This window comes from Tetrao urogallus (assembly GCF_951394365.1).
Source record: "Tetrao urogallus genome assembly, chromosome: 2".
Lineage (NCBI taxonomy): Eukaryota > Metazoa > Chordata > Aves > Galliformes > Phasianidae > Tetrao > Tetrao urogallus.
This window is the reverse complement of record NC_136814.1, coordinates 66,690,790-66,702,748: the sequence shown is the minus strand read 5'-3', so window position 1 is coordinate 66,702,748 and position 11,959 is coordinate 66,690,790. Positions and strand designations below refer to the sequence as shown.

The 11,959-nt window shown below is 44.9% G+C and overlaps 1 protein-coding gene across 1 annotated transcript in view; it reads left to right on the top strand.

Moving 5' to 3' along the window:
- Positions 1-7,183, top strand: part of SOBP (sine oculis binding protein homolog) — a gene marked incomplete at both ends in the record, with an annotated part of 94,452 nt that extends 87,269 nt beyond the window's left edge. Inside the window, one exon of the mRNA XM_079532994.1 lies at positions 5,231-7,183. Coding sequence (XP_079389120.1) covers positions 5,231-7,183 — 1,953 coding nt within the window. The remainder of the gene's footprint in view (positions 1-5,230) is intronic.
- Positions 7,184-11,959: the final 4,776 nt, after the last annotated feature.

The window sequence follows — 11,959 nt, the reverse complement described above, 5'->3', positions numbered from 1 at the left end:
GGGTGATCTAGGCACAGGGAAGTGAAGCTGAGCTGTGTGAGTACTGGTATGACTCATTTGGGTGTTTGCTAGAAACCTCAATGTGCATTTCAAGCTGCTTTCATAGAGTACCTAGATTGCTGCTGCATCTAGTCTTTGGCAGGCTTCAAAAACCTGAGCCCCTGCTGAAAATATGTTTTAGCAAACATATTTCTTAATAAAATAGTGTCTGCTACCAGATTATCATTCAGAGTTTGTTGGTAGATGGCACTAATGGATGAACTTGGTGCCTGTGTTTGACAGCTGGTAAAAGCATTAATTACCCCATGCTTGAAGGCCCAGGCACAGCTCTTTTCAGGCTGTGGGACGTCTGTGTTGTGCCTGCAGGGTCATCCCGTGGCCAAGTCCAGGCTCTGTGTCGGACACCTCTATCAGAAGAAAGATACAGATGCCAACAGGAATGGCTTTTATTCCCGTCTTTGTGTTAGAGGAATCCGAATGACACGCGATCCCTCAGCCCTGGCCTTCTTGGTGTTCCCGTATCGGGACCGAGTCATGTTTCTGCTGATGCGGTGTCTTCTGAGTAGTCCTGTGGTGTAGATTGCCGTGTGTTTCACAGGAAAGCGGATGAATGATATCAAGTCATTGAGCTCATAAGTAGCACACTGGCAACCCGCCACTAAAATATAAATACATTAAATGTACTAAAGGAAATGTTCATTCTGTTGTTTAGCATTGGACATGCCCCAGTTAGGTAAATTTAATCTTCTTGAGGGTTGTTGTGTTACAGCTGAATGAGATAGACCCTTATCTCATTACCGATCTTTCTGTCATTCAGGTTTTGTGCTCTGACATTCACGGTGTGCAGTGCGCTTGCCCAGTGGCGGTGCTGTGAGTATTCCCCAAGGGAGAAGGAGATGTGTAGGGGTCTGTTAGCACACTGCAAGCCCAGACCCTTTATCTCTGAAGTCTTCACTGCCCTAAATCCCTTGTCAGTCACAGTGCTAAAGATTTCGCCTCCTTTTTCCGTAGGAATGTACAAAATGGTTGCTTTATATGTGTTAGAAAATGTCTGAAATCCATAATTGCGGCATGTGTTTTCTTCCCTTGTATCTCATATGTTAACTTTTGCAGTTCTTTTGTAAATCTCTTATCCACATGCCCATTCCTATGGAGGAATCTCTCACTGGCCCCAGGTGCTAACCATAGCCCCAGAGCCAGCTGAGTGCGATGAAGAGAGGTCTTTCCAGAGTTCTCCTGGGTGCTGGGTCAGGCCTGATCACTGTGATCCCACAGCATGAACTCTCCTGGCTAACCCTGCCCCTGGGGAGCATTGCCAAATGGCACCACACTCACAGCCCCTCTGCACCAGCTTAGCTCCCCTTGCAATTATACAGTGAAACAGAAAGGTAAGGCAGAAGAAGGAAGCCAAAGGGATAGGTGAATAGGCAGAATCTGAGCTGCTTACAAAGACAGATGATGCTCTATATGGAATGCGAGTACTTAAAAAAATAAGACATTTGCTGTGTATTTTATAGATAAAATGTTATTGTATTGAACTGAAAGATGTATGTTTCACCTATCACATCTGAACTAATCAGCATAGGCTTTTAGAAGAAGTCTGTAATTACTCTAAGCGTGTCATTACTTAGATGTGAAATGAATGATATTGCTCCATTTTATTACCTCTAGTGATATAGCCATTTGTATCATAAATTCATTGACCTCATCTTAAATGATCAATCCTGTAAGACAGACTTGATTCATTAATTGTTAAGTGACATTTTTTCTCCACCAGTAATTTCCTCCTCTTGTAGGAATGTTTTTCTGCATTTTAGTGTGCTATTCTAAGGTGTCCTATTACCTGCATACAACATGCACATTTTATGCTTGTGTCTTAAATAAGCCACGGAGAGTGATTTCTTATATAGATAAACAGAAACAGAAGTAATGAAACACATAGATGTGGCAGATACACATCTCTCACTAATGTTAACTTCAACACTTTGGAATGCTGCATAAAATCATGATAATTATGAGATATTTGGTCCATCTAGGATATTCAGAGGAACAGAATTATTGCCTTTAATTTCTGTGGCTTTAATTGATGTAATCTAGTGATAAAATACGCAGAATGGTCTGTGATCAGTGCATGACTTCATGAGTTTCTTGTACCTTAGTGAATTATTGAAAACAGGAGAAATCAGTAGAGAATTTCTAAGCAGGATTTCTAAATATTTTACCCAAGAAGAGAAAATATTTGTTTAGCTGCGAATGACATAGGGGTCCACTTGAGATAAACAAATCAGCGCAGCAATAAAACAGGAAAGTATTTCAGTGAATTGATCAACTGCTAACTAATAAAATTAAATGATTATGAAAAATGCCACAAGTGTTTTAGGTTTGGTTTTGCTTTTTGCCGTTATTTTTCTTTTGGCTTGTTTAGTTAAAGTCACCAATGGAGGCTATTCCTAGAGCAGTAAGGGGGCTGTATCTTCCTTCATATTTCTCAAGTGCTTCTTTGGCACCAGGTGTACAAGTTGAGAATTTGTTTCCTTCCTTTGTTCTGAGTGAAGGTGAGGCCTTGGCTGCAGGTCCCAGGACATGATTAGAGTGATACGGCGTAGTGGACATGGTGGAGATGGGCTGATGGTTGGACTAGATGATCTTAGTGGTCTTTTTCAACCTTAATGATTCTATGCATCTGTTCTATGACTACGGCAGAGGTAGCTGCCCCTGGATCCTGCTCTATCCCATTCAGCAGCTGCCTTCGGGACTGGTCTCTAGGCTTCTCCCCTGCAAACAGGCGTGATGGTGGGCCAGGGTGGACTTCATCCTATCCCAGCCTGCCTGGAGGACCCCTGCCTTTCTCCACAGCCCATGTGGTAGGAGCATGCCCTGCAAAAGCAGCAGAGTGGCTTAAGTCCTGATTCCATACATGCAAAATAGTGTTTTTTACTGTAGGAGTGAGCTTTGCATCAAAAATGGCTTTAAGGTAAATCCAGCAGCATCGAACGGCACCTTATTAATTCATGGCATAGACACACAAATTCCTCTTTTGTCCGCTTGGAAGGCTGTGGCAAGCCAAAAAAATTCAGGAGGTCAATTACAAGGTATTTCCATCAGCTCATCCTGGGATGGGGTGGTGTTGATTTGCAAAGCGGGTGGCACAGTCCGTCCTGTGCCAAATACCCGGGATGGTTCAGTGCCCATGGCCACTGCTGCAAGGGATTGCAAAGCCCCAAGAGCCGAGGGAGAGCTGGCACCTTGCAAAGCCATGTAAAACCTCATTTGTAACACATAGAGGGACATTCTTCCTTGTGTGGGTCATCATGGGGGGAACATGCCCACAGGAAGACTGCAGAAGCACCGTGGGACTAGGCGCCCTGTGATTTATGTCCCGTTATGCTGCATCCTTGTGCCCAACCTGGGCCCAGCGTTGCTTTGCTTCAGCAGTGACTTCATAGCTGCTATTTCTCCAGTAATTATTTAGTTTGATTTAAAACTTGGGATAAAATCTTCCTGGTAGAGAAAAGGAGTGTGTGTGTAAATGGGGTGTGGAGGCAGGGAAGGAATCGAATAGCAACTAGACTGGGTAACCCAAATGTAGCAGAGCCAAAATTGGCGGTCTGATAGCGTGCTGGGGGTGTGTGCATGTGCCTATCTATGTATGTATATATATAAGATATATTACTGAAAACTCAAAAATGTCACCACTGTTTATATTACGGGAAAGCTGAGAGTTAAATGAGATGGGTAATCAGATGCCCGACATATGTTGTTTTGAATTGTTTATATGGCCAGTCGTTATTAAAATTAATTATCCTTTTAATGCAGACTTTTCACAATCATATTCCTTTTTCCATACAAAGGATACAGTCATTCAAAACGGGCTAAAACTGGCTGTTTGGAAAAGGCAGAGCAAATGATACCACAATGTATTCTGACATGGTCATAGGCTCAATGTGCAGATAGGAAGCACCACAAATCTCTGCCGGTGGAGTATTTTCAGAGCTAATGTAAATGATAAAAATGCTTTTTTTTTTTCTTAATTTTTTTTTTTCCTGCGTGCATAAAATTCTGTCAAAAAAGTAAGGCACTGAAAATTCTGACATCTGTTTATCTGTTTATAGCTATGGCAAGATTACTCATATTAATTCTTGTTTAAAATGCCATATGAAGGAAAGGCATTTGTGCAAACAAGAGTCATATTTGAATTGTAGATCATGTCTTCACCATCTGTGAGAGCTGTTGGTGTTGCAAAATTAATGTGTTAATGAAATCACAATAATTTCTCTGAAGTAATGGATTCTGAAGCCTGGAATGACTATTTTTTGAACTTTGGTGTCTAGTGGTTTACAACTGGGAAAACCTTTCACAGCTTAATTAGTTCTGCAGCCTTACTTTTTAAAAAAATTGGCTATGCCTTTACCACACCAATAGTAACACAGAAAAGGATTAAAAGGAAAGGAGATGAATTTAAAAAAAAAAATAGAAAAAAGAAAAAGCCTGCAATGCAAACTTTTTGCTGTAGTATTTGAAAAGTTGCTAAAATGCCCTTTTGCCAAGAAGCTTTACTCAGAGTGACCAGTATGCAAAAGGGGGCAAACAGCTTGGAAACATCATGAATTAGGACTATTTAAATGTTACACAAATGTTCTGACTATTTCCAAGTTGCTCCTTGGAATAAGGGGCAGGAGATGAATGCTGCTTTTGCTTTGTGATGCCACTTTAAAATCCCACACCCTTTCCAACTTAGTGTTTAATATGGTTAATAAAGTACAAAATATTACAGTTTATGATGTAGTGGCAATGTTTTGCACTCATTTCCAGTGGCTTACAGTGTCTTTTTCCTCTTGTCTTATTTACTGTGTAGTATTGCATCGGAGATGGTAACAGTGTGTTTAGTTTACCACTGAGGAGTAATCACAGCCATGTTCATATGGATTTTTTAATGCATACATATGTGTGTTATAACAGTTTATGCCAGCTGAGGAGTGTTCACTGTGGCATGGCTATAAAATATGTAACATACTGCGTAAGACAGAATTGCGACCATAGTAGCCAGAAAAGGAATTATTATTCAATTGTCCAATGTTTTGGGTGAAAAAATGTTAGCTTTCACAAACGTAACTTTTTTTAGTGCTATAAAAATAATGCATTTAGGAAGCAACTGAAAAATGACTTAAAATAACACTATGAAGAGAAGATTGCTTTTCTTACCTGATTTGATTTTATTACTGTGTTGTAGGTATGTGACTGGTGTAAGCACATAAGACACACAAAAGAGTATCTGGATTTTGGGGACGGGGAAAGAAGGCTTCAGTTCTGCAGTGCAAAATGTCTCAATCAGTACAAAATGGACATTTTCTACAAAGAGACACAGGCCAATCTTCCAGCTGGACTGTGCAGTACATTACATCCTCCAGTTGAAAATAAAGCAGAAGGCACTGGAGTACAGCTGCTGACTCCAGATTCTTGGAATATACCGCTAGCAGATGCTCGGAGAAAAGCTCCATCCCCAGCGTCTGCAGCTGGCCAAATTCAAGGTCCTGGACCATCAGCGTCTACCACTGCCTCTCCGTCTGACACTGCCAACTGCTCTGTCACTAAAATCCCCACGCCAGTTCCCAAACCTATTCCCATCAGTGAGAATCCAAATATTCCACCAGTTTCTGTCCAGCCACCTGCTAGCATTGTGCCTCCAATTGGTGTCCCACCTCGCAGTCCTCCCATGGTAATGACAAACCGTGGGCCAGTTCCGCTGCCCATATTCATGGAACAGCAAATTATGCAGCAAATCCGTCCGCCATTTATTCGTGGGCCGCCTCACCATGCCTCAAATCCTAACAGCCCTCTGTCAAATCCAATGATCCCTGGAATCGGTCCACCACCAGGTGGCCCCAGAAATATGGGTCCCACCTCCAGCCCCATGCACAGGCCAATGCTTTCCCCTCACATCCACCCCCCCACGACACCGACCATGCCTGGGAACCCTCCAGGCTTGCTGCCACCCCCTCCTCCTGGAGCCCCTTTGCCCAGTCTTCCCTTTCCCCCTGTCAGCATGATGCCAAATGGTCCTATGCCTATGCCACAGATGATGAACTTTGGGCTGCCATCCCTTGCCCCGCTGGTGCCACCCCCAACTCTACTAGTGCCATATCCTGTCATTGTCCCTTTGCCCGTCCCCATCCCCATTCCCATCCCTATCCCTCACATCAACGATTCCAAGCCCCCCAGCGGTTTCTCCAGCAACGGCGAAAACTTCATTCCGAGTAACTCCAGCGAGACGTCTGGAGCAAAGCCACCCAATAGCTCTTCGTCCCCTCGAGAGTCAAAACAAGGATCGTCCAAACCCTCCGACTCCTCTCCGAGCTGCTCAGGCCAGTCCCTAAATCAAGCTCAAGTGCTTCAGGAGCACGGTAAAAATGAAGTTGTTGACTTGACTGTCAGACCTAGTAGTCCTGTGAACAGTAAGTTTGGTTTCCCCAGTGTGCTACAGGGTCCGCAGGATGGTGTGATCGACCTAACGGTGGGCCACCGGTCTAGGCTGCACAATGTCATCCACAGGGCTCTACATGCCCAAGTGAAAGTCGAGCGTGAGCCTAGCAGTGTTGTAAATTTGGCTTTCGGTAGCTCAGACAAAAGGAACTGCAGCGACTGCAGGGACAATTGCAGCCCAATTGACTCAAAAACATTACCATGCGGTGACGCAGCCCACTGCTGCCCTGTCTCCTTGGCCTCCGGCACACCGGGACTGGAAGCCGGAGCAGCTGTGTGCAATGTCATTGTGAATGGCACAAAGAGCACAGAGGGTTCCAAGAACCCGGAGCCACCCCAGGACCTGAAAAAGCCACAGCCCCCAGAGGAGTTGGCGGTGAGCGAGCTGGAGTCTGTGAAGGAGAATAACTGCGCATCGAACTGCCACCTCGAGGGAGACACTGGCAAGAAGGCTGGGGAAGAGCCCCTTGCCGGAGGAGACAAGCAGGACCCCAACCTCAACAATCCGGCAGATGAGGACCATGCGTATGCTCTGCGGATGCTGCCCAAGACAGGTTGCGTGATCCAGCCTGTGCCAAAACCAGCAGAAAAGACTGCTATCGCGCCGTGTATTATGTCAACGCCAATCCTCAGCACAGGGCCAGAGGATCTGGAGCCACCATTGAAAAGGAGGTGTCTCCGAATTCGAAATCAGAATAAGTAAAGGTTTGTGTAATCACTACTGCCTTCTGTGTGAGTAGAATGGTTATTTTCAGGTTTGAGGTCAAATGTGAATGTGGCCTTTTTCAAACAGAAAGACACAGATCCAATTTATCAGCACTTTTAGAAAAGTATCAGTATTTATGTTTTAATAATGTTCTTTGTGTTGCACTGCATTTGTTCTTGTCAGTATTCCATCTATCTGCAGCCTCATTACACTTTTGCTCACAGAACATTTTGTGATGGTGCTGGCTGTGTGTTGTGTATGTCAAATTCAGTGGTTTTCTGCCTAGGATATGGCTTAGGTCTGGGCCATTAATCTGCTTACTTATTCCAGCTGAGTTACGCAGCAACTCAAGCCTTCATGATGATGATTGAAATTGCCCTACAGCGTAGCATAGAGCAGGATTACCCAGCTGCTTACAGTTAGCTTGGATCCAGTTGACTTACCAAATGGTCATCTCCAGCCATCTTGCTTTGGTCTGCCTCCAGACAGTACTCTCGCTTCCAGCCAAGATGCTCTCCAGGGCTGAGTCCCCCTTGCTGAGCCTTCCTTCCCCAGGTGTCAGCATGTAGGGACTATCAGCTGTTGGACCTGCCCGCTGTGGCTTACTTCAAGGGGCACTCAGTAGGCACCAGCTGTAGGTCTTGCTGTGGGGCTTTGCTCTCTTACCTGAGGCACTTGTCTTTGGCAGTTGAGATTTCCCTCAGCCCTGCAGTTGCTATAGGTGTGTGGTTAATGAGAGACCTGTAAAACGAGGCAGCAGTTTGGATAAGTCTAGCAACAGCTGTGGCTTGGCCAAGGACTTGGCTTGGCCAACGTTTCTGTTAGAGAGACTCTTTACTCCTTATTCCCAACTTTCTGATCCCACTGATAAAACAGCACCTTTATAAAACTGTTAGTTTAATATGTGTCTGTTGCTTCAAACTTATGAGCAAGAAACAAATGTAATTGTATTTGTTTAGATTCACAAGCATGGAGAGCTTCTTTCAGGAAAAGGGAAAATGGTAGGTGTTAGAAGAAATCTGTTCAGCAGCAAGATACTGATGTTTTGCTGGATGTGGCTTGGTGAGATGCCAGATTTCATTATAATCCATGGAATATTCTGTAGCCTCCAGTAAATCCCTGTCCCTGGTAGCACAAATGCTGACTGCAGCAGTGCAAGATGAACATTACCTTGAGCAGCTTGGCATCTACAGCCATAGATAGTGCATTGCAGTATCTCCCTGCTCCACCAAGTGCAGGCTAATCGCACCATCAAAGATTCCACAGTGTAGCCAGGACTCCCTTGTATTTGTTACTGTCGCGTTCCCTATCCTGGCTGCCCTGCTGAAATGTTACTTCCTTTGATCACATGCAGTATTTATTTATTTTCTTTGGTGGAACAGAACTGTTATTCTTTGCTTTAGGCATGTACTGACACATTTAAAAGACACATTTGTAAGAACAAAGGATACCTGTAACTTTCTTGAGCTAATAATATATACAATAACTCAGAAGTCAAATGTATATTTAAAACTTTTACGCTCTCCTAAGCTCTGCTGGGGGGATTTCCCTAAGCTCCCCCTGGAATGGATGGACTGTATGTCCATCTGCTCTATTATTTGGTTATTTAAGCAGCAAGATCTTTTTTGCACAGCCCAGTGTCCCACCTTTGGAGCTTGAAAATTTGTCTCTGCATAAATGTACGTATGCTTTTAGTTAAGGGTAGGGACTGGATCAAATGAGAAGCCCACTGTTTGACTGAATGCCTTCTATTTAATTTTAGGACAACGATGGTTAACACAACTCTTCCCACCCTGTTCCATCTCCCCATAGCTGTGCTTTGTTTCAATCCAGTGCTAAAAGGCTTGTGCACTTGTGTGCTGATGCTGTAGTGTTACAGGCTGTTTCTTAGCATGCATTGATTTCCATGTGCACATAGCTTACCCGGACCACCCAGGCTGCATTAATGCCACCTCTTTGATGTCTCCGCCCTGGAAGGGCTTTAGCATCATCCAGAGCCACAGCCTTTAAACTCAGGGAGAGTTCTGGCTTCACTGAGTTGTGTATTTTACCTGTGACATGATAACGCGTGACATCAAGGATGGTGTTTGACAGAGGGAGTGGGCAAACAGTACAGTCTGCGCTGAAAAGAGAGATGCTTTTCCACTCGGTTGTTATTCTAGCTGTTTATATCTCTAAATGTCAATAGTTAACACTTTGGCTATCCTCAGGAATAACCATATTCCCATTCACCAAGTTTTACACGGTCCTTTGTCTCAATGGAAGGACTTTCTTACAGGAAAGTTTTCAGCCAGGCAAACCTAAGCTGATCCTGTGTAGACATCAGTAATGAAGACGCAGCTGATCTCATTGTCTGAACCCTCTTTTAAACCAGACTAGAGAAACAGGCACTTCAGAGAGATAGTTGAGCTCATCCTGAATCGACAGTGAAGACAGCTGAGATGAATTGTGCCCTAGGAGCACCTATTTCTCTCTGCTGTGAAGCAGAGAGGGTGACTGGAGCAGACCTCAACATCCCCATATACACTGAAATTTAAGGGAGACAAAGCCCAGCCTAGTAGTCATGGTGCTGGGACTTCATGCAATAGCTGTGCTTGTCCCTCCTTTCTTCACAAAAAAAAAGAAAAGAAGTAGCCTCTATGCAGACATGTGAGACCAGGATCTTTGTGCGTTTCAAGGGAAAGAGGATACCCCAAATGTGCTGCAGAAATAAACAGTTTGATAACCATCTCATTCCAGCGGGTACCTTAGTGAAATGTGGGTGGGTTTTGAGTCTCTCAAGGCACGCACAAGTGATTTGTGTAGGCCCGATGATTGATTTGAGGTGAGGACTCTTCGGTTTCATGCAGAGCCCTCCTTTCACTTAGTGCTGGTAACAGCCGCTCCACAGGGGCTGCTGGGACCTGTTTTTCTGTATTCCATATTTCTCTTCAAGGTCTTCAAGGTCTGCCAGGGCTGTGCAGGATTCAGAGTGGGGACAAATGTTGGGCACAGTGTTGCTTCAAGCTGTACCACAGACTGGACCTCCACCATTTCCATGGCTTCTCTGCCCAGGTCTTGAGAAGAGTGGAGAGAAAAGCTTGCTCTGTCAGCAACACCGCTGTGGGGAATATCCCACACCAGAACCTCCCAGCCCGACAAAAATTCTAACAAAAAACAGAGTAGGTTCTGTATTATTAATTGTGCTGTCAACGGTTTATGGGCTGGTCCGGCCCAGTTCCGTGACCAGCAGGGCGGAGGGATCTGCGGATCCGCGCCTCTGGGAAAGGGGAAGCAGGGGACCCCAAAATACTTGAAAACAACAGCACTAATCTGAGGTGGAACAAATGATTTTACTAAATATAGTATTAGTAAAATACAATGAGAGAGAGAGAGAGAATCTGTTTGAATTGTATAGACCTCACCACAATGCTGGGGTGAGAAGTGCAGTCCAGTTGAGTGACTGAAGTACAGACGGCAAAGTGCAGATGGCGAAGCGCAGGCAGCGAAGCGCAGATAGCGAAGCGCAGACAGCGAAGCGCAGGCGAAGAAGAAGGATCAGGTGACCTTGCATGGAGTTATATCCCCTTGCTGACCGCAAAGCCTCCTGGGGAAATGCAGTTCTTCTCCGTCGGACGAACATTCGGCAGATATCAAACCCCACCCCCAGTGCATTACATGATGTTATGGTGTGGAATACTGATGACCAAAAATCATAAAACCATGACATTCCACCCCTTATTCTACATCACTACATCATGCTTAACACATGGGATTACAGACTGCACTCCCCCAACATCAAATTCCCTTGTGGTACACACTGAACATCCCCGTTTTTCTGCATCACCCACCAGGTGGACCCAGGTCCCTGGGCAAAGACAGTTCCGCGAAGAGGTTTGCCCTTCCCAGAAGCAGGAAAAACCCAAACTGCTTTTCCTAACATGTTCTTTACATGTACTACAGGGACCTTATCTCCCTCTACAATATGTAGGGAGCTGGATTGGGTAGGACCATCTCGACTGATTGATCCTCTGGTGTTAACCAGCCAGGTGGCTTCTGCCAAATGCTTCTCCCAGTGTTTAAATGTTCCGCCACCCATTGCTTTCAACATGGTTTTTAACAACCCGTTGTAGCGTTCGATCTTACCAGAGGCTGGTGCATGATAGGGGATATGATAAATCCACTCGATGCCATGTTCTCTGGCCCAAGTATCCACAAGTGAATTTTTAAAATGAGTCCCATTATCTGACTCAATTCTTTCCGGGGTGCCATGTCGCCACAGGATTTGCCTCTCCAGACCTAATATGGTGTTTCGGGCGGTAGCATGGGGTACTGCATATGTTTCGAGCCACCCGGTTGTTGCCTCCACCATGGTGAGCACATAATGCTTACCATTGCGAGATCGTGGCAAAGTGATATAATCAACCTGCCATGCCTCCCCATATTTGTACTTTTGCCATCGCCCTTCCTCCCAGAGAGGTTTCATCCTCTTAGCTTGTTTAATTGTGGCGCATGTATCACAGTCATGAATGATTTGTACAATGGCATCCATGGTTAAGTCCACCCCTCGGTCTCTGGCCCATTTGTATGTTGCGTCTCTCCCTTGATGACCTGAGGTCTCATGGGCCCACCGAGCTAAAAATAACTCACCCTTGTTCTGCCAGTCCAGGTCTATTTGAGCCACCTCAATTCTGGCAGCTTGGTCTACCTGATGGTTATTTCGCTGATCTTCTGTAGCTCTACTCTTGGGCACATGAGCATCTACATGACGCACCTTTATAACCATATTTTTTG